We start from the raw sequence: 22,217 nt of genomic DNA, 5'->3' as shown, positions 1-22,217 counted from the left end.
TCATCGGATTAGTGCAAGCAAAATTTTTGTACGAACAATTCAATCGGTTGCTCTCTGATTCTTTGTTCAAAGTCTGAGAGAAAAACACTTATTTGGGGACCGCACGAATCAGTCAACAGTTATTTGCTATGTTTATTACTGATCCATCTCGTAGAACTGGTATCATCGCAGAGCCACATTTTAGAAAACAAAGTCTGGCGCCGTCACTTGAAAACAAAAAACATCAATCTTAAAAAAAATTAGCTAGCCGCCAATACTTGCGTAAGCCGACACTATATAGCACATCGCGAAAAGTTTATAACCTTCAAGCGAAAACAAATAGCGAAGCTTGATTTTAGCGATGATGGGGCAAACAGCAACTGGACTAGAAAATTAATGCGATAGTGATATGTCTGAGTTACAGTAAGGGCCGTTTTCTCGTTCGTTTGTTAAATTTAAAGTAGGGTTAAAACCAAACGGACTAGAAAACGGCCATAAAACATCAATAAAAATTTCAACAAGACCCTCGATGGGCAACAGTATTTTATGCCCACTGTCCATCATACATAAAAAAATATAAGCTTACATAAACACTCACATACAAAAAAAAAAAAAACTTGGTAAAATCAACTGTAATAATTGTCAAACAGGCCCCAACCAGCAAAATGGTCCATTCTACTAAGTAAATAGTTATTCCACAACAACAAAATACACACAATTAGCAAAGACACACACCCAAAGCAAAAACAAAATACACGTAACTATTTTAATAGTTACGTAACTATCTTTGTTGGTCAATTTTAACAATCAAATTTTTTTGTGTGCAGTGAATAAAAAAAGACTCATTACAAAAATTGAGCAGTGCTGCAGTCTAAGTCTGGAGTTTTCCACAAGCGTGCCATCCAAGTAAGTATCCAATTGTCTGATGGGTGCAATCTTTTTATACCCTTGGAGAGGGTATTATAATTTTGGTCAGGAGTTTGTAACGCAGTGAAGGAGACGTTTCCGACCCCATAAAGTATATATATTCTTGATCAGGATCAACAGGGGAGTCGATATAGCCATGTCCGTCTGTCCGTCTGTTTCAATACCGTTTGCGAGCTCAGTTTAAAAGCTAGTGACTTAAAACTTTCACAGTCATCCTAAAACATGTGTACGCAGATCAAGTTTGAAAATGGACCCGATCGGACGCCTATATCCTATAGCTCCCATAGGAACAATCGGATATAACTTGCAAAAACTGAAGATTTTTCGCGCAGTGTATAAGTTATTGACATGAAGTTTTCCAAATCGTATTTTATGTGCATACATTGATCAGGGTGAAAGCGCGTGCCGATCGGACGTCTATATCCTATAGCTCCCATAGGAATAATAGGGTAAAATCGGTAAAAATTTGATGTTTTTCAGGATATTTCGCGCAGTGTAAAAGCTAATGACATGAACCTTTCCAAATCGTATTTTTTTGTGCATACCTTGATCAGGGTAAAAGCGCGTTCCGATCGTACGTCTATATCCTATAGCCCCCATAGGAACAACAGGGTGAACAATTTTAAAATTTTATTTTTTTAATTATGATTTTTTTTTTTTATTAATTTATTTTTGCCATTGTAGTCAAATTTAAGTTCGTGAAATCTGCAAGGGTATTAAAACTTCAGCTTGCCGAAGTTAGCTTCCGTCCTCGGTTAATCTTCTTTTGTTCATAGGTCTGCAAAGTGTGAAAGTGTAGCCGCCAGACACATTTCAAAATCTTTTATGACGATTGTGGGCGTTAGAGGGGGCGTGGCAGCTCCGTGAAAAAAACTTGCTTACTTTGACAGTAAGAAAAAACTTATTAATTTTTTTCCAAAACTACCCATTCTGTGTAAGTTGGGCCATTTTGAGCGTGTAAGTGAAGAGGTCGCTTTCTGCCTAGTTAATTATACCCGTTACTCGTAGAGTAAAAGGGTATATTGTATTCGTGCAAAAGTCCGTAACAGCTAGAAGGAAGCATTTCCGACCCTATAAAGTATATATATTCTTGATCAGGGTCACTAGCCGAGTCGGTATAGCCATGTCCGTCTGTCTGTCTGTCTGTCTGAACATGAACTGAGATCTCGGAAACTATAAAAGCTAGAAGATTGACATTTTGCATGCAGATTCTAGCAGTTTCGATGCAGCGCAAGTTGGTTTCAAATGGGTGCCACGCTCCCTCTAACGCCCACAATCGCTTATATACGATTCAAAAATTTCAGTATTTTGGAAAAGTAAAAATGCAGTTTTGTGGTGCTTATCAATACCTATCGAAATGTAGAAGAAATTTTTTAAATCGGACCATTCGTTAAAAAGTTACGGCGGATTAAAGTTTTTATCTCAATCTCCTTCGCACTCTCTTTAGCTGAGTAACGGGTATCTCATAGTCGGGGCACCCGACTATAGCGTTCTCTCTTGTTTTTTCTTAAATTTTGGGAAAAAATTAAAAATGGACGAAAAAAAAGTGAATGCGAACAAAAATTGAATAAATTAACATAAATAAATAGTTTCTAAAAGTTTGGAGTACTTTTGGAGTGTTTTTTATTGACTTTTAAAAGTGTCCCAAATTACTGTCCTCTTTTTCAAGCTCTTCGTCACTACATGGACTGCCGTCCTTAGTGATTTCAATGTGGTATTTTGGCCCTTTTAAAAAAAAATTAATGAAAAAAAACTTGTTTTTGTTTTTTTTAAGCTAAACAGCTACTTCTTCGATCAGTACCTAATGCGTGAAGTTTCATAAGTGAATGTCAAAATGGCAGATTAAAAACAAGAGAGAACGCTATAGTCGGGTTTGTGTCCCGACTCACTGTGGGGCGCCTAGAACAAAAAGCCTGCCAAAATGGTTTTTTTTTTTTTAAGATTTTCCAAAATGTTGCAATGCAACTTTAAAAACAATTGAATTCTCTATACACATCAAAAGGAAAGAGTGATCTGTGTTGAATGGTTCTCCCACTACAGATTTATAAAGTGGATTTTTCGAAATATAATTTTAGCCAATAAGAAAAAAAGGTATTTTTACACATCTTTGAAATTTTTCTGAAAGCGCCCAAGGGCCTAAGTTGTATATGTAACGATTGAAATTTTAAGAGCAACCAATTCTTAAAATATTAAAAAAAAATAAAAATTTTAGATACATAATTACTATTTTTTTTTAATTTTTTAAAAGTGGTCCAAAAAAAAAGGGATTTTTTTGATATCCTTGGACGTAAAGTAGTGTTACACCCTAGATCCCCGTTTAATTCTTTTTTTTAAAAAAAGTTTAGATATTTAACTACATATTCTGAAAAAATTAGCCTGCCCTTTTGTGCCTCTTCTGAGAAAACCGCAGTTTAAGTTAGCAAGAAATGTTCATAATTTGAAATATCGTCAGCCCTGGTTCATTCGCGCGCCCTAACATCATGAAGATATTTTACTTATGTGAAGGTATTGATGAAGATAATGATAAATTAATAAACAAATTTGGGTTTAAAATTTTAAATTATGTTATTTTACTAAAAATACATATATGAAGTAAATACCGGTTTCTACCAGTTTTTTTTTGAAAATATGCTATATTTCCTTGATTGATTCTATGACATCTATAAGATATCATTGACCAATTAAAAAAAAGGTAAGCATAGAGCTAAAATAATAAATAATGACTTAATCCCAATTTATATGAACCAATATTGAAATAGAACCGGGACATTCCCCTTTGTAATAAGCGTTTATATGGCAGCTATAAGATATAGTTGACCGATTTGAATAATTTTTTTTTTCAAAAATCAAGTTAAATTAAAAAAAAATATTGGGAAACTAAGAACCCTATAAGTAATTTATTTATATTTTTTTTCTTAAAAAAACAATTTATTTTTTCTTAAAAATTTTCTACAACAAAAAAATTTTACTAAAAAAATTCACCTTATGATGTTTTTTTACATATTTAATTGCCTTCAACAATGCCCCATCAAAAGATATTCGATATAGGGCTCCGCTGATTTAAGGCAGACTTTTGGCTTTTTCGCCCCACTGTGCGGCTATCAAATACCCGTCACTCAGCACTCAGCGAGGGAGATGGATTTTTTTTTTTTTTGATTGCGCATAACTTTTTAATGAATGGTCCGATTTGAAAAATGTCTTCTACATTTCGATAGGTATAAATATACACAACAAAATTGCATTTATAATCTTTAATGGTGTAGCGCAGCAAAATTTAAAAATCGTAAGTGGGCGATTGTGGGCGTTAAAGGGGGCATGGCGCTCGGCTGAAATAAACTGGCGCTGCGTAGAAAGCCTTAGATTATGTGTGGAAATCTCAATCTTCTAGCTTTTGTGGTTTCCGAGATCTCAGCGTTCATACGGACAGACAGACTATACTGACTGGCTATATCGACTCGGCTAGTGAATTTGATCAAGAATATACACACCCGATCATATTAATAGGTACACACGTTACATCCTCACTTGCTAAGAGATATCTCTATAGTTATTGAGGCCAGACCTCCCAACCTTTTTATTTTGAAAGGTTATTCTGTTCTAAAATATTTTAATAAGCAATAAATAAGGAAAACACTTTCTATTTTATGATAAAAATACATTTGTGTGAAAATTCGGGTTTAGTCAAATTGGCCCAGACTTCTTATAAACATGATCCTAACTTAAGATAAAATACTAACCGTAGCCCCATTCTAGATTTAATATTTTAAAAAATTATAAGTTACACAAGTGTACTTATTATTTTGACCACACCAAAACCGACCTTTTGCACAAATGTATGGCTAACATGGAATAGACAGGTTTTACTGTATCCATTGTTTATTAAAATATTGCAAAATAAAAAGGTTTTGGAGGTCTGGCCTCAATAACTATAGAGATATCTCTTAGCAAATGAGGATGTAACGTGTGTACTTATTATTTTGACCAGTAGTGTATAACCCATTGGTAAAAACCAGGGACCGTAAATAATCATTATTTGAGATTTTTATTTTAAAAGGCCTACTCAGGTTTTTACAAGTTTTAATCCACAAAAAATCAAAACAGTTAATTTGCTTTCCAGATTTGTTGAAATGCATATACTTTGTGGACAAGAGTAAAAATAACGTTATTTTTGACGTTTAAAACAAAATATCATAGTAGTCTTTTTAAAATAAAAACTCAAATAATGATTATTTACGGTCCCTGGTAAAAACAGAAAAATGGAAGTGCATTTACTTTTGTCCTTTTTTTAAATTTGTTTGTCCTTTTTTTTCCTGTTTTTTTTTTTGGCTTATCTGCCCTGTTTTTCAAGCTGAGTGATGGCAGCCCTGGTGCGGTTACATAGTTAATAGGGTCTAACTTATAAATTCTTCTACAAATTTCCCTAAAGTTTTCAAACACATCGGTTAAAATTAAAACGGCACTTTCTAAATAAAGTTTTAAATAATCTATTAACATGATCAGGTGTGTATATACCAAAGCATGCAAATAACTGTTAACCGTTTTTTTCCTTACGCTCTACTCCCGAGAACAACCGAAAAATAGCATGCCCCCCGTTCTCTCTCTGCGCAGCACACTTCGTTTCCTTTCGTTTTGGTTTTCGGTTAAGCCTTTTACGTTGAGCTGTTCGTGAGACGCTCTGTTACGAACCTCGTTCAATGAGAGTTACGAATGTCGCTCGCACAGGGAGACTTATTAAAAGACCGATTGACTGAAAAAGTCATCGCAAAAAGTCTTTTCACTAATACAACTATACAATGTATTCCCTTTGAGAGTACTTGCGAGTGAAAGGGAGAGCAATATCGCCCAAGCACGTTAACGTTAACACATGCGCAAAAGACTTTTTAAAACGTCGTTCAGGAGCAATCAGTCTGTAAGCGAGCCGAGCAAAAGAAAGCCGAAAAAACTGCTCGTCGCCTGAGTGCGAGCAAAATTTCTGTACGAACAATTCAATCGGTTGCTCTCTGATTGTTTGCTCAAAGTCTCAGAGAAAAACAGTTATTTGGGGACCGCACGAATCGGTCAACAGTTATTTGCGAGCTATGGTATATACTTTATAGGGTCGGAAACGCTTCCTTCTCCCTGTTACATACTTTGGCACGAATACAATATACCCTTTCACTCTACGAGTAACGGGTATAAATATAAATGAACTCTGAACTATTTGGTTTTATTTGTTTCTTGCTGGCAAGCGAGGTATTTCAAAAAGACCTTTATTTTAAATAAAAGTCTTCTAGAGACTTTTTCAAAATAATAAAAGTCTCTCGGGGGTGTCACAGAAATTATTTCCAACCGAAATCCGTTAAAGTTCTTACGTGCATCAATACAAAATCCAACCGTCTTCCGTTGGAAGAGATTTCTGTGACACCCCTGTCTGTAACAGTTATTCTCTGACATGAAAAATAAAAGTCTCAAAATAACTGTTATTCCTTGAGAGATATATACGGCCCTGTTCTAGTTTTTACTTCCGAAAGATTCACACGGAATCGAATTTCTCAGACCTGTTCCAGGACTCACTTCCGAAAGAATTGCAAGGATTTAAATATCCCTCGTTGTTACTCTGTTAACTTCCGAAATATTCACATGAAAACTTTCCGCCAAACATTTGACAGGCGGACTTAAATCCGCTAGCATGAAATCAAATTCACTTCCGAGTGAAAACTGGAACAGGCCGGATAAATTTCTTTTTATTTTTATTTATTTTATTTTGTGACACATAAATAAAAGTCAGGAAAATAACTGTTTCCAGATGACATTTATTTTAAAATTTATAACTGTTACAGTCCCTGGTTCCTGGGCATTCAATTTCATTTTTAAAAAACTTTTGGGTTTCGTTAGTATTTATGGTTATGTTTTCTTATTAGCTTTTGTAGGTGAATTACTTAACCACCCGGAATCAATTTTGGTTCAAAAGTTGTATAAAACAATTGGTTCAAATAAAAAAAACTCCATTAAGGTTAAGAGTAAGTCCAGTCAGACTTCAGATAGAAAGATATATGCAGATTCAGACACGGAAACAAAATCCCTTACACCTAAACGAACACACACACAGATACAGAATCAAACAAGAGATTAAGTTAGCTTCGGGCAGCAGGTATGCCTATTTTAAAGGTTGTCTGTCCGTTCCTATGCGAACTAGTCCCTCAGTTTTAAAGCTATCGCGATGAAACTTCCCCAAAAGTCTTCTTTCTATTGCAGGTAGTACATATGTCGGAACGAGCCGGATCAGACCACTATATCTAATGGCTCCTGTATAGTTATCAAATGTTTTTCGCTTTAATATTAATTAAAAAATGTATAAATGTATACCATACTATGGCACACCTACCCGCAGATTTCGGGGTTTCTTTTCACTGCTATATCATCGACAAACACGAAAACGAGAACCATTTCTTGTGAGGCGTGGTAATAAAGAATGTGCCTACTTCGGCTTATACAAAAAAAAAAAAACATAGGAAAGGTTTTTTTTAATAATTTAGAATCAATAAATTTTGAGTATCTTATTATGCTTGGTTGGTTTGACCTAAACTTATGGCACTTGTTACGGCTTAAACAAGCTTTTTCGGAGTAAAACCGAGTCCGTTGTCCATGGCCCATGTGTCAAATATAGAAAGGGCATTGTTGCTGACTCTAATACAATCATTTACATCAAACAATGGTTTACTAACATACAATTAAACATCGTCTCAGTACAGGTGACAAATACAGTGGAAAAGAACACTGGTAAATCATTTACAAATAAAAAAAATAAGACAGGCCCTAGTACAGAAACGAGCCGGATCGCACCACTATATCTTATGGCTCCCATTTTTTACAGTTTAAACCCCACATTTTGCGAGAGATTGCGAATTAAATCTAAGACAGAAGAGCGCAATAGAATATTCTTCTATCGACTGAGCGTTACACAGCGGCAAAGTGAGACGTTGGTTTTTAGTGTACTTGAAATCCTGTTCCTTTTTGCAGACAGTGATGTGGGGATAGATAATTTCTGAGATTCTGAAAGCATCAATATCAGGCTGTGTAATTATGTGGCACCCCAATTATAATAAAATAATATTTAATAATCCTATGATTTACACCAAACCAAATGTTCTCACATTTATCTTTAATTTTTAGTATTAATAAAATACGTAGAAAAAATATTAATAATTTTTAATCAAATAAGTTAAACTCAATAACCAACAATAATATTTATTGATGATTTTAAAAACAAAAGTCAGATGTGCCACACGGCTTTTGAATACGATTCTGTGCCAAATTGATTTCAAAAATATTCTAGCTTTTGTCGTTTCCGAGATCTCAGCGTTCATACAGACAGACAGACGGACATGGCTAGATCGACTCGGCTAGTGATCCTGATCAAGAATATATATTATTTATGGGGTCGGAAACGCTTCCTTCTAGCTGTTACATACCTTTGCACGAATACAATATACCTTTTTACTCTACGAGTAACGGGTATAATAATGTTTCAATCTCGATGAGGGGGTTGTTTTTATAAGTAAAAGTTGAAAAATGTATTATGTATATTAACTTTGTCAAAACACTTCGCTGATAAATATGAAATCACTGTTCCTATGTACACTTGCCGGAAAAAGTATGCGTACAAATATTTTCCGCAACTTTTAAGCTTAAAAAAACGTGTTAAAAAAATTAGTAAAAATTCATTTTAATTTTAACATTTAGTACACATATTAAGCTTTAATTTGACTTAACTCATTAATTTCTAGCACCTTTACTTTTCCTAATATAAACAAAAATGTACAGAATGGACGGATTTCGCATCAGAAAAAGTATGCGTACAAATTTTTTGTTTTGCGGGCGCAATGTTTAGGTTCGTTGTCCTCTTGGTATAAAAGTGCATAAAACAACCAACAAAATGAGGTATCGTTTATTAAAATCGGTCAACTACTTAACTAGAAATGGCTATATGGCTAAATGGCGATATAACCAAACAAATAACTGCTTTGGCGTAATGCAAGAATTTCATACAAATTTCAATAAAAACGAACCTTCTATATAAATAAGAAAGTTTTTATATATTTCTCGTTAAGGCTTAGTACTCAACCCAACAAAAAGTCGTTCAAAACAAAAAAATTCATATGAAAATAACGTCAAAAAATTTTGTTTCATATGAAGTTTTTTGTTTTGGACCACTTTTTGTTGGGTTGAGTACTAGCCCTTAGTTGTTGACCGATTTTAATAAAATATACCTCATTTTGTTGGTTGTTTTATGCACTTTTAGACAACTAATTAAAGCGTCCTGAAAGTGTGACTCGAAAAGGACTTTTGGTACCAAAAGGACAACGAACCTAAATATTGCGCCCACAAAACAAAGCTTTTATGTGTAAAACAGCAACATTCTCTATCATAATAGTATATCTCAATCCCGTAAAGCATTTTTGTGATGTCCTGGAGGGCAGGACTCACCTTCACACCCTTGCATCCAAGGATATGCTGAAAAAACTCAAAGGGTATCAAACTCCGTACTAAACTCGACGTACTTTGCCCAAAATATGGCTTTTTCTAATACTACATATATGCATTTGTACGCATACTTTTTCTGATGCGAAATCCGGCCATTCTGTACATTTTTGTTTATATTAGGAAAAGTAAAGCAAGTGTACATACATATGCTAAATATATTATGCCCCAAGTTTAATAAAAAATAAATTAAGCACAGAATCAAATATTTAATATTTAAATGTACATGCAAGTTAACATACGTGAATGATTTCATGTACATAAATATATACATAAAATATGTAGATTGTACATAAATGGGGGTCTTACATTGTTTTAGCCAGTGTCTGCTAGTACTCACTACCACATGAACGTAGTGCATATATATTTGTGTACATACAACTACTTATTTTTTACACAGTCACGAAAATGTTTACTTAATTTTAGTTTTTGTGTTGGTTGTCTAGTATTTTAAATTTTCTAAAAATTTAAAAATATAGAAGGTGCATTTGAGTTCGCTTAGCACTGAGTTTATATTGATGTACGTAAGAGTTTCGCTCGTACTCAGCGTAAACGATTTCTGTTGCAACCCGGTATACGTTTTTATATTTTTAAACTTTAATTTAGAATCAATAAACATAAAAATATTACGAACGCTTTGAATCAACAAATTTTAACAGTTTAACATCAGTTTAATACTCTAACGAATTTTTTATAAGCAACACAAAGGCATAGTTTGCCCAAATCTTAATTAATTCGAGTTAAATAATATGGCCGACTTGCAAGTGAAAGAATTTAGCTGCAAAACAACACTAGGTAAATACATTTTATGACGAGCAATTAATAGGGTTGATATAGATTACATACCTTATGACCTATTCACAGAAAGCCCCATCCACACCCGTTTTAATTGTACGATATAAAAATCAATTTAGTATTTTTTGCGTATTTAGTTGGTTTGTTTTGAAAAAGAGATGCATATAGGCATCAAGTCATAGCCTCTCCGCATAGATTCCATCCGTGTAAAACGGTTGGGATTTTTGACAAATGTGAAACTCGTGTTCACACAAGGCACATCCAATAACAGCCGACTTGAAGAGCAGTTGCTCAACTCAACATTAGCTAATAGGGTCTTCCCACAGAGCTCCATCCACCATCTACCATCCGTTGAACGGATGGTCCGTAAGGTTTCGAAGTTCCGAAAATTTCCCAGTTAGTCCGCCATCCAATTTTCACGGACTTTGACAGGCTCTTTTATGCGATACTTAGGCGATGTTTTCTTGGTGCAACTGTGAATTCTTACTCTTGACTGTGAAAATTTGAACGATGACTGCGAGAACAAATCAAATCGATGTCGTGAAAAAATTAAATAATGCTTCAGCTCATTGTTTTTTGGTTTTTTTTTAATTATTTGTAGTTCGTTATGAGCGGAAAGTGTTCGCAAGCAGGTTGCTATGTGTGGGCCAAAATGTGAGCTGTTGTGCGTACGAAAACATAAATGTTTGCAGCAAAGTGTCAGAATATGTTCTGCACTTCGTAAATATAACTAATATAAATTAAAAGTGTACTTTGTACTCCTATTAAGTTCCAAAGTTTTTATAAATTACCAAAAACAGCACAAATTTGGTTTTGTTCACAAATTTGTCATATTAATATTGGCAAGACAGAGGCGGAGTAAGAGCGGAGTGTGGGGTACGGGAGGTTAGGCTCCCCCCAGTCAGCAATATGTGTGCATACTTGTTGTAGGATATGTTATAAACGTTCAGATATGTTTTGAAACTATTTTTTAATCTATTTATTGTATTATTCTACAATAACATTAGGGGAACGCAATTTTACGACAGTTTTCCCGAGTTGAAATCCCCCTTTGTTAATGTTGAGCTGAGCAACTGCTCTTCAGCCAGCTGTTATTGGATGGTAGATGGTGGATGGAGTTCTGTGGGAACACGAGTTTCACATTCGTCAAAAATCCCAAACGTTTCAAACGGATGGACTCTATGGGAAGAGGCTATAAGGGGAATTTCAACACTGCAAAACTTTCGTAAAATTGAAGTGATGCCACTCCGTGTGGCAAAAGACACCACCAAATAAAATATTTCTTTACATATGCTTTTAGGGCCGGTTTCTCGAGTCCCTGTCAAAGTCCCTGATAGCTTTCTGTTCGAAAAACTTAAAGACCAGATAAACTGTTCGTAAAAGCAAATCCGCTTTCTCGACTGCTTTAATTTATCTGAACGAGAAACAATTACAGAGTGCTGTTAACGCACAGAATTGTGCTGTAAAGCGCAAAAAATGGCGTGCTTCGATTATTTCATCAGCTGTTTGGGTATAATTCAAAGGAAAAGTCTGCTGTGATTTCGTTTCTTTTTCTTAGTTGGCTTTGGGAAACCAGCTGTCATTCTATCGAGTCGAAAACACTTAACAGGGACTCCGAGTCCCTGTCAAAGCTAGCTCTCACATTGATGCTCGAGAAAGCCAAAATGCCTTAGCAGGGACTTTATCTGTTCGAGAAATGTTAGCCGGCACTCGAGAAACCGGCCCTTAGTTTATTTTAGAGCAAATTATAAAGTCTAATCGCAAGTTTTGTACAGAAAATGAAGATAAATTTATTAAATTGTGTTGTCGCGCCGACTTCTTTACACAAACTGAAACTCGGTGATGGGCGACGCGATCTCGTGATAAGGCATAAATATCGAAAGCGGGCTGACAAGTTAAAGGGTGAATGGCGATAAATTTATATGGATTTTAATAAACTAGCAACATGAGTTCTCCTAATCTTAATATAGAAAAATACAATAAAATTCATAAGATAAATGTTTAAAACATATCAGAGCTTTTATAAAAATTGCTTCAGCTCATTGTTTTTTGGCTATTGTTGAATTAGATGTAGTTTGTTAGGAGCGGAAAAGCGTTCTCAAACAGGTTGCTGTATGTATTGGCCAACATTTAAGCTGTTCTGTGAACGAAAACATCAACGTTTGCATCGAAGTCTCAGAATACTTTTTACACTTCATATATAACACAGGCCGACAGTGTTTTTGGTGCAGCCCTATGGGCATTAAATTGTGGTAATATAGACGTATATAAGCAACGGGTTTTCTATACCGATTTTGGGCGTTCTTTTTACATACATATGTAGTCCTATGAAACGAATGCAGACGTACCACCTCTGACAAAAAGAAGCTTGAACATGGCCTCTGCATCCCGTTAAATGTGTGACGCTCCAGAGCGCGCAATATAAGTAAACATATAAAATAAGCTTAGGTTAAGAGGGATCAAAAGCATGACGCGACAACATAGTACATAGGGAATAGGATAAATATAATAATAAGATTAGTTTAAGGAAATAAAAAACCTGAAACGAATTCAAATTCAAATAAAAAGGCGGGCGCACCAATAGAAATAGCTGGGCACACTGATCCACGATCACCGGGTCACACTGACACACGATTACCTGGTCACACTGATCCATGATCAGCTGGTCACACGCTCTAAGCCGTATGACCAGGGATTTTGACGTGGTGCGGGCACACTTATTCACGCCAACGGGTATAAAAAGGGCGGCGGTTGCCCAGTTCAAGTCACTCTGCAACCGACAGCGATCGGAGAAGGTGAGCCTTACGCATTGGTGTGAGCAACCTCTCTGGGAGTTACTTGTGGAGTCTTTTTTAGGATAGGGTCTAGTACCCCGTCCAAATACATTGTAGTTAGCGAAACCCCCTCCTCCCTCCTCAACGCAGCAAGTTGATTGCTGCAAACTAATTTGCTGCAAATTTTTTGAATCGTGTATACCTAGCTTAAGAGTATTTATTTATTTTTTTTGTGATTTTGTATTGGTTTTTAGGAGCATTTAAAATTTTTTTATTTTTTATTTTGTAATTACTAATAACACTACTAGTAAATAGATAGAACTTGTTCGCAACTACCAGCACTCAACCCAACAAGGTTGTATCATACAGCAAGCAAGTTGCGACCGAGTCAAAAGACCCAACAATGACATTTTGACGCACTCACCAAGAGACCCATCGATGACCCACTGACGCCCCACACCCAGCACCGGTATGCTGACAACAGCGAAGTCCGGTCACTACACAACAGTGCATTCTGCAGGCACAGCAAAGTACGGCACTACAGTGCACGACCTATAAACAGAAATCGGCACAGCAAAACACCTCAACTCACTCCACTGATCTTACGACGAAGCTTCCGCCTTATCTAAGTAGTATATAAGCATGTATCAATTATCCAATAAATTAGTTATCTATTCAACCTATAACTCCGCGTACGTTACTCTGCACTCACGGGAGCCCAATTCGCGTCAACACACAAGTGCAACTAAAACACAAGCTACACATACAACAGAACACCAAAAGGTGTGATCAAACATTGGTGACCCCGACGTGATCCTTGCATATCCAAGGATCACACTCACAAAGAATCACTAATTGATTCGTTTTGAACCACGCTAAAAAAGTCCTCCAGTTCAGGCACCTCACTAAAAGTCCTCCAGATTAGGCACATCACTAAAGGTCCTCCAGTTCAGGCACCTCACTAAAGTCCTCCAGTTTAGGCATATCACTACAGGTCCTCCAGTTCAGGCACCTCAAGTCCTCCAGTTCAGGCACAACACTAAAGTCCTCCAGATTAGGCACATTACTAAAGGTCCTCCAGTTCAGGCACCTCATAAAAGTCCTTCAGATAAGACACCTCACTAAAATCCTCCAGATCAGGCACATCACCAACGGTCCTCCAGTTAAGGCATACCATCAACGGTCCTCCAGAAAGAACACCGCCACCGATCTAACAGGTAAGCTTCACAGTTCCTCTACACCAGACTAGGGAAACAGGGAAAAACCATCAAAAATGTCAACATCCTTCATGATGGAAACAAGTCCAGCTAGATCAGAACAAGTGAGTCATCTGATAGACGATCAGCATGAGCTACAAGGGCAGATCCAGCAGCTTATTAAAAACTATGGAAAAGACTCTGCCGAAAGAAAACAGCGCGAGGGGTATTATTCCAAGCGCCTAGCGCAATTGCAGGATCTGTGGCAACAGTTTTGTGATCTGGATACCGAGATTCGAGAAATGGCACTGCCAACCGAGCCGGAATATTTAACAAAATACAACGCCCTAAAGGAATTAGTCGAAAAATATGAAACGATATTTAGCGATAACACTCCGGCAACCAGCGCCCCTCAAAAGATCCCTAGACGACCCCGAGACGACGCGAAACCACCACCACCAGCACCAAAAGAACTGGACGTCTCAACCAATCAGGCGATTCGGTTGCTACAACTAAGATGTACCGAAATGAAATCATCGCTCAGTTTAGCATTGGATGCACGTAGCATCACCCCTGCCCTACAACGCCACTTGGATACCCAATGGACATTAATGAGAAAGGCACACGACGACATCGAAATGATACCAGGTGCAAAACAGGCCGCCATCGCAGAAATAACTCAATTTCGCGATTTGTACGCGGAATACGAGATGACCCTACTACGCGAAAATTAAGCACCATTGAGGCTGACCTTGTCACAGCCACCAGTTACATTACCAGAATTTTCCGGGGAATATTTGCAATGGCCTCAATTCCACGACCTATTTATGGAATTGGTCCACAAGCAACCATACCCGTCGACACAAAAACTCCATTTACTACAGAGCGCATTAAGGGGAGAAGCCCGAAATATATTAACAGACACAGCATTCGCTCAAGGAGAATATGAAGACGATTAAAGACCAGATATCAAAATGGGAAGATATTAATCTTCACCGCACTTGCAAAGATGTTTGACCACGAGCCCATTAATGGGTCAGCTACTCAAATCCGAGCACTGCATGATACTGTCGAACGATCTCTAAGCACCCTCAAAAGCCTAGAGGTCAACACACAGACTTGGGACCCAATCCTTGGATTCCTCATCCGAAGGAAGCTGGATCACAACACCTTGGCGGCACTGGAAGATGCGGCCGACGCACTCACAGAAGTACCCACATTATCAAGCGTTCTAAACTTCTTGGAACGACGGTCCTGCATGCTGGAAACACTAAGTGAACAACCCGGAGCAAAAACTAAACCCACAGTCGCAGCCAGGTCAACCCACATCGTCTGCAGGGTCTGCAATCAGACACAACATACGATTGCTAGCTGCAACATGTTCAGAAACATGACGCCGGACGAACGTCGAAACATTATCTACCGACTTCGAGGATGTTCAAATTGCTTATCAACAAATCACAAGTTCGGTAGTTGTCCGTCAATCAGAACATGTCGACACTGCGGACAACGTCATCACTCAATGCTACACAACGTCAACCACGGCCTAGTATCAGGACCTCAGACGACCGCTGTAGCCACGATTATTCCCTCCGACACCACAGACAATTCAAGACCTCCCTCAGTCAAGGTGGCAGTAAATTCATGTCAAGAGGCTACGACCAAATATGTCCTGCTAGGGACAGCAAAGGTACAACTCACAGGCCCAAACAACTTCCACGAGCAGTGTCGCACCCTAATAGATCCAGGATCTCAGATAAGTCTCATGTCTCGGAGAATGGCGAATCGCTTGGCGCTGCCTGTCACAAAAACGGCAGTAACCATAGGCGGAATAGGCGGCAAGACGCAGGAATCTACTTCTCGGGCCATGGTAAAGATGTCATCACTCACGTCTAACTTTAAAACAGACATCGAAGTCATAATATTACCACAACTAATGACCGATCAACCGTCAGAACCGGTGACAGAGACACTAAATATCCCAAGGAACATACACCTAGATGATCCCTGGTTTAAAGAGCCCGGTGCCATAGACCTAGTACTTGGCGCTGACATATATCCACAGTTAACAAGGAAGGAAAATATTCTACTCGGACGCAATAAACCCTTGCTTCAAGACACCAATTTGGGGTGGATTGTGTTAGGACCAACCATCCAACAGGCCAGCTTTTCTGCAGCCGTGAACGTCACCATAGATCAAAAGGAAACGCTAACGTCAGAATTGGAAAGGTTTTGGAAAATGGACACACTACCAGTAATTTCATCACCAATGACAGCTCAAGAACGACTCTGCGAGGAACATTTTTTGGCTAACGTAAAAATGGGTCCTGATCATCGGTTTTCAGTACGACTTCCCTTTGTAGAAGAGCCAACTAGTCTCGGCTCAACTGTACAAATGGCTCAACGAAGATTGTTCAGTCTAGAAAAAAGATTGCAAAGAGATGCCTCAATACGGCAAGGATATGTACAATTCATGGATGATTATGAAAGACTAAACCACACACGTAGATTTAGGACGGGGATTACATATTCAGATACTTTATTAAGAGGACTCAGCCCCAGAGTCAACAGACAGATCGTAACATTGGATGGGAGCCGGCGGTGCAGGATAAGGCCGTCGCATGACACGGGTCAAGCTTAGACGAATGACCGCGAAGCGAGCATCAGGAAGACACAGGATAGAACCAGGTTCAACCCGGATAGCTTTCTCTGGAGGATGGGACACACCGTTCACAATGGGTCCACAGCTCGTACGCAGTAAGATGTGCCCGCCAGATCGTCTCACGTAGTAGCCCGGGAGATCATCCAACAAGGTCCAAGACTTCCGGACGGGGAAGGAGCACGGGACTCCCACAACATCAATTACCACACGGCGACAAGTATAGAGCGACATAGCGGCACCAACTACTGAAGTAGCAGTGATGGCATGAATATTTATACCAAATAAATGTCAGGTCAGCATTTGGTGACGGGGCGATGTTGGCAACGTGAAAAACGCTAACACTCAAGTCCGGAATCAACGTCGGATTTCCAAGGGTCGGTGTCGTCATCTGATTCGGTGTGCGCAGATATAGGAGGACTGCGACTGCGATACACGGCGGTAACAACATGGCGAAACTCCATCATCCAGAAGGAAGGGGCAGTCCAAAACGACCAGGATTAGGGAACTGGGAGGATGCCAATGGCCGCAGTACAGTAACCCGACGGCACTCAACAACCAAACACGACTACCTCTTCGATTGATCCTGAGTCGACGAGACACTTTGGTAACACCGAAGGGAACCGGGATTGCGGCATGGTGGCCAACAAAATGCAGGGCGATGTCGGTATACGGAAGCAGATGCATGATGGAACTACGAACACAAATCAGCCACAGCACTCTTTTATTGAGGGTACCCCTCAATGGGGGGGAGAATTTTCGCAACTACCAGCACTCAACCCAACAAGGTTGTATTATACAGCAAGCAAGTTGCGACCGAGTCAAAAGACCCAACAATGACATTTTGACGCACTCACCAAGAGACCCATCGATGACCCACTGACGCCCCCACACCCCCACACCGCACTCACCAAGAGACCCATCGATGACCCACTGACGCCCCCACACCCAGCACCGGTATGCTGACAACAGCGAAGGCCGGTCACTACACAACAGTGCATTCTGCAGGCACAGCAAAGTACGGCACTACAGTGCACGACCTATAAACAGAAATCGGCACAGCAAAACACCTCAACTCACTCCACTGATCTTACGACGAAGCTTCCGCCTTATCTAAGTAGTATATAAGCATGTATCAATTATCCAATAAATCAGTTATCTATTCAACCTATAACTCCGCGTACGTTACTCTGCACTCACGGGAGCCCAATTCGCGTCAACACACAAGTGCAACTAAAACACAAGCTACACATACAACAGATTGGTCCACTACCAAAAGGTGTGATCAAACAGAACTTAAAAAAATATTTATTATATCACATATATTTTAGAAATTAAGCTTTGTAATATTCATGAATTATTTTGTAGCTTTAAAGCTTAATTAACTAAAATAATAAAATAAAAGAAATATATTTCGAGACAAAAAAAAACAATATTAGAAAACGTCTGCCCTTTGCGGGGATCGAACACGCATCCACATCGCTGATCAACGCTTTAGCCAGCACGACCATAGACCGAGTTGGATGTTATGGGCAGAAAACCCTTTTCGACTTTTAAAAGTTGTTGGCCCTCGATTACACCAGCTTACAAAATAAAATCGACCTCTTTCTCATCGGAGATAACCTTAATTTTCCGGTTAAGTACATCTCCATGATTAAGAAATGGGCGCTTAAAATTTGTTGTATGGTGTCCATTTTTTTTAAGTGTAAAAATCATTTTTTGCCACTTTTTATTTTCTATCTTGAGTTTTGATAACCTGATTTGGGTCATATTATACTCAATTTACAGGTAATTGAATGTTCTTTAACTTTCCTATACACAGCATTGAGTTCCAGTCATTAATTTAGAAGCTGCACCTCGTCAAAGCTGAAAAAGTTGGAAAAAATGCAAAAAAGGTACCATAAATGGCATTTTTTAAAAATACACGCATAAAAACCGAAATTATTTTTATAACTTCTACTTAAAGATACATCTTTAAGCAAACTAACAGACCATCAACTCAATAAACAACCAAAGGTTCGATTTTATATAGATTATTTCAGTTGAAAAAAAGGTGTATTACAGCCCTGTTAGAGCCCTGTTAACCTCAGTTAACAGCTGTAAACGGCCAAAAATCCACCGTTCTTCCGAGCTTAAAAAATTCATATCAAAATAATTTCCTGGTGGATTGTAACGATTATTAGCTTGTTTTCTTTGTCGAAGTACTATCTAACGATATAAGTTATAAAAATAATTTCGGTTTTTATGCGTGTATTTTTAAAGATGCCATTTATGTCAGCTTTTTTGAATTTTTTCACAATTTTTCACACTTTTTCAGCCTCGACGAAGTGTACCTCCTAAACTAATGACTGGAACTCAATGCTGTATATAGGAAAGATAAAGTACATTCTATTACCTGTAAATTCAGTATAATATGACCCAAATAAGGTTATCAAAACTCAAGATAGAAAATAAAAAGTTGCAAATACGTTTTATACACTTAAAATAAATTGACACCATACAAAAAATTTTAAGTACCCATTTCTTAATCAGGGAGATGTACTTAACCAGAAAATTAAGGTTGTCTTCGATGAGGAAGAGGTCGATTTCATTTTGTAAACTGGTGTTATCAAAATGACAAAAATGAAATTTGGTCCAAAATCCCACCGGGAAAATTCCTCTGGAAAATAACATATTTTCAAGAGGTTTCTCCATAGAAGCGGAAGGGACAAAACCTCATTCACCCCTTACATTTCTTCCATCTCTGGTTTCAAAATACACGGGGGTGACACAAAAAGTAAGGGGGAAATGAGGTTTCTATCTGGATCTCTGGCAGAAGAATTCAGGACAAAATCCGTGGGTTTTTCGACTTCCCGCATTATAGATTTTCCACACGTACCCAGTTATGGTTTTCCTCCACTTGCAATATCTGCTTTTCTACACCCTCCCAGTTTTGGTTTTTCCAGACCCTCGCCGTTTTGGTTTTGCACTGCTTTGCAGTATCTGATTTTCCACAATAAAAATCATGTTTTTTGTAATATTTGTATGTGTATTTATTAATAATATTTACATTCGAAGCATTGGAACTACAAATTTTGAAGTCCTGAAGCATTCCCGGGTTTTGCTTGGCCGAATGCAGTTCTTAGATATCCATTTCTTGTCTGTCTTCTGAAAATATCAAAAATAATTTAGATATGAATGTAAGACCAGGAATTTTAATAAGAGTAATTACCATTATTAGGTCTCCGCACAAAATTAAAGGATCTCTCCAGAAATTATGCCTGGATTGCCATGGCCGATCATTTACCCTCTGTTCAGTTGTTTTATGTCGGGTATCTATATAAAAAACTATGAGAAGAAAAAATAAAATATGACAAACGCAGGCGCAACACTTCTGGTCCCAAGAAGTCTCAGTCGGCCTGGCTGAAATAAATGTAATATTTTGATTAAGTTAAATAACTAAGTTAGTACTAAAGTACTATTTATACAACCATTTAATGAACACCTCACACCATTTACCACTGGTAAAGATTAAAAACATTTCAAGTGTCACTGAAATGCAGAATTTGTGTTGAAGATAGCATCCGGAGGCGTATATTTATTAATGGCGAAAATATCTGTGATACTAACATTTGTAACGCTGAAATAAAGATTATAAAAAGACAAAATTCATTTTATCACTTACCTTTTTATTGTTTTTTAGATTAAAATTAACTATTTTCACTTTTTTTTCACTTTTTTCAACCAATTTAAAAATGATGTGACCCTGCATTATATTCTTGATAATACCATACAAAATGCAGATAAATTTTGTGTAAATTTGGTTGTAAAGTAGGGTCACACTCTGGCGCCGATAAATATTTCGTTTCAGGGACCGTAATCATTAAAGGCTACGTATATTATAGGTATATTAGCATTTTTCGTGCTATCAATATCACCAACACGAATTTTTATATTTTAACAACACTTAAAAATGGCTTAGGCCACGATCTGACGATCAAATTATTTTATTTCACAGAAAATGTTTAAAAATGTACAAAACAATAATTTTTTTTTTAATTTCATTATTTGAAAAATGTTGAGTAAAATAAATTAATATTATCATTATAGACATGATGATAATAGTTATATAGTTTTATTTTTTTGATTAACAATTATTAATATTTTTTCTATGAATTTTAAAATTACTAAAAATTAAAACTAAATGTGAGAACAAGTCTTTTGGTTTTGGTGTAAATCATAAGATTTTTTAATATTATAAGTTGGTGATTTTTTTGTTAAAAAATATTATAATCGTAGTGCCACAGAAATCGCACAGCGCATAAGTGGCCTGATATTGATGCTACTCATAAACCCACCCCCATTTAACACTCAGAAATTATCTATCCCCACACCGCCGCCTGCAAAAAGGAACAGGATTTCAAGAACACAAAAACCAACTTCTCACATTCCCGCTGGGATGTGTTGCCACGAAGGTGAGTGATAAAATAAATTTTGTCTTTTTATAATCTTTATTTCAGCGTTACAAAGGTTAGTATCACAGATATTTCCGCCATTAATAAATATACGCCTCCGGATGCTATCTTCAACACGAATTCTGCATTTCAGTGACACTTGAAATGTTTTTAATCTTTACCAGTGGTAAATGGTGTGAGGTGTTCATTAAATGGTTGTATAAATAGTACTTCAGTACTTAGTTGTTTAACTTAATCAAAATATTACATTTATTTCAGCCAGGCCGACTGAGACTTCTTGGGACCAGAAGTGTTGCGCCTGCGTTTGTCATATTTTATTTTTTCTTCTCATAGTTTTTGATATAGATACCCGACATAAAACAAATGAACAGAGGTTAAATGATCGGCCATGGCAAACCAGGCATAATTTCTGGAGAGATCCTTTAATTTTGTGCGGAGACCTAATAATGGTAATTACTCTTATTTAAATTCCTGGTCTTACATTCATATCTAAATTATTTTTGATATTTTCAGAAGACAGACAAGAAATGGATATCTAAGAACTGCATTCGGCCAAGCAAAACCCGGGAATGCTTCAGGCATTAAAAATTTTTAGTTCCAATGCTTCGATTGTAAATATTATTAATAAATACACAAACAAATATTACAAAAAACATGATTTTTATTGTGGAAAATCAGATACTGCAAAGCAGTGCAAAACCAAAACGGCGAGGGTCTGGAAAAACCAAAACTGGGAGGGTGTAGAAAAGCAGATATTGCAAGTGGAGTTTCCTCCATAACTGGGTACGTGTGGAAAATCTATAATGCGGGAAGTCGAAAAACCCACGGATTTTGTCCTGCATTCTTCTGCCAGAGATCCAGATAGAAACCTCATTTCCCCCTTACTTTTTGTGTCACCCCCGTGTATTTTGAA

General features: G+C 37.4%; 2 protein-coding genes across 15 annotated transcripts in view; one reads left to right on the top strand and one right to left on the bottom strand.

Moving 5' to 3' along the window:
- Nipped-B (Nipped-B cohesin loading factor) overlaps window positions 1-10,204 on the bottom strand; it is a 233,219-nt gene extending 223,015 nt beyond the window's left edge. For 11 of the 14 annotated variants that reach the window (XM_070213926.1, XM_070213924.1, XM_070213923.1 and 8 more), the window contains exon 1: window positions 9,736-10,204. The gene's annotated coding sequence lies outside the window, so the exon portion shown is untranslated. The remainder of the gene's footprint in view (window positions 1-9,735) is intronic. The other 3 variants (XM_070213928.1, XM_070213929.1, XM_070213925.1) reach the window with 2 other exon arrangements.
- A 4,996-nt stretch (window positions 10,205-15,200) lies between these two features.
- On the top strand, window positions 15,201-16,554 carry LOC138912167 (uncharacterized). Its single transcript, XM_070212029.1, has 2 exons — window positions 15,201-16,445; window positions 16,537-16,554. Exons 1-2 carry the CDS (start codon window positions 15,201-15,203, stop codon window positions 16,552-16,554), a joined length of 1,263 nt encoding a protein of 420 aa, XP_070068130.1.
- The last annotated feature ends 5,663 nt before the right edge of the window (window positions 16,555-22,217 follow it).

Source organism: Drosophila takahashii, chromosome 2R, assembly GCF_030179915.1.
Source record: "Drosophila takahashii strain IR98-3 E-12201 chromosome 2R, DtakHiC1v2, whole genome shotgun sequence".
NCBI lineage: Eukaryota > Metazoa > Arthropoda > Insecta > Diptera > Drosophilidae > Drosophila > Drosophila takahashii.
The sequence above is the reverse complement of the archived record's forward strand: the minus strand, read 5'-3'. Positions and strand labels throughout refer to the sequence as shown.

Coding starts and splice junctions, on each gene's coding strand:
- LOC138912167 (XM_070212029.1), top strand. CDS start 15,201: ATGTTTGACCACGAGCCCATTAATGGGTCAGCTACTCAAATCCGAGCA.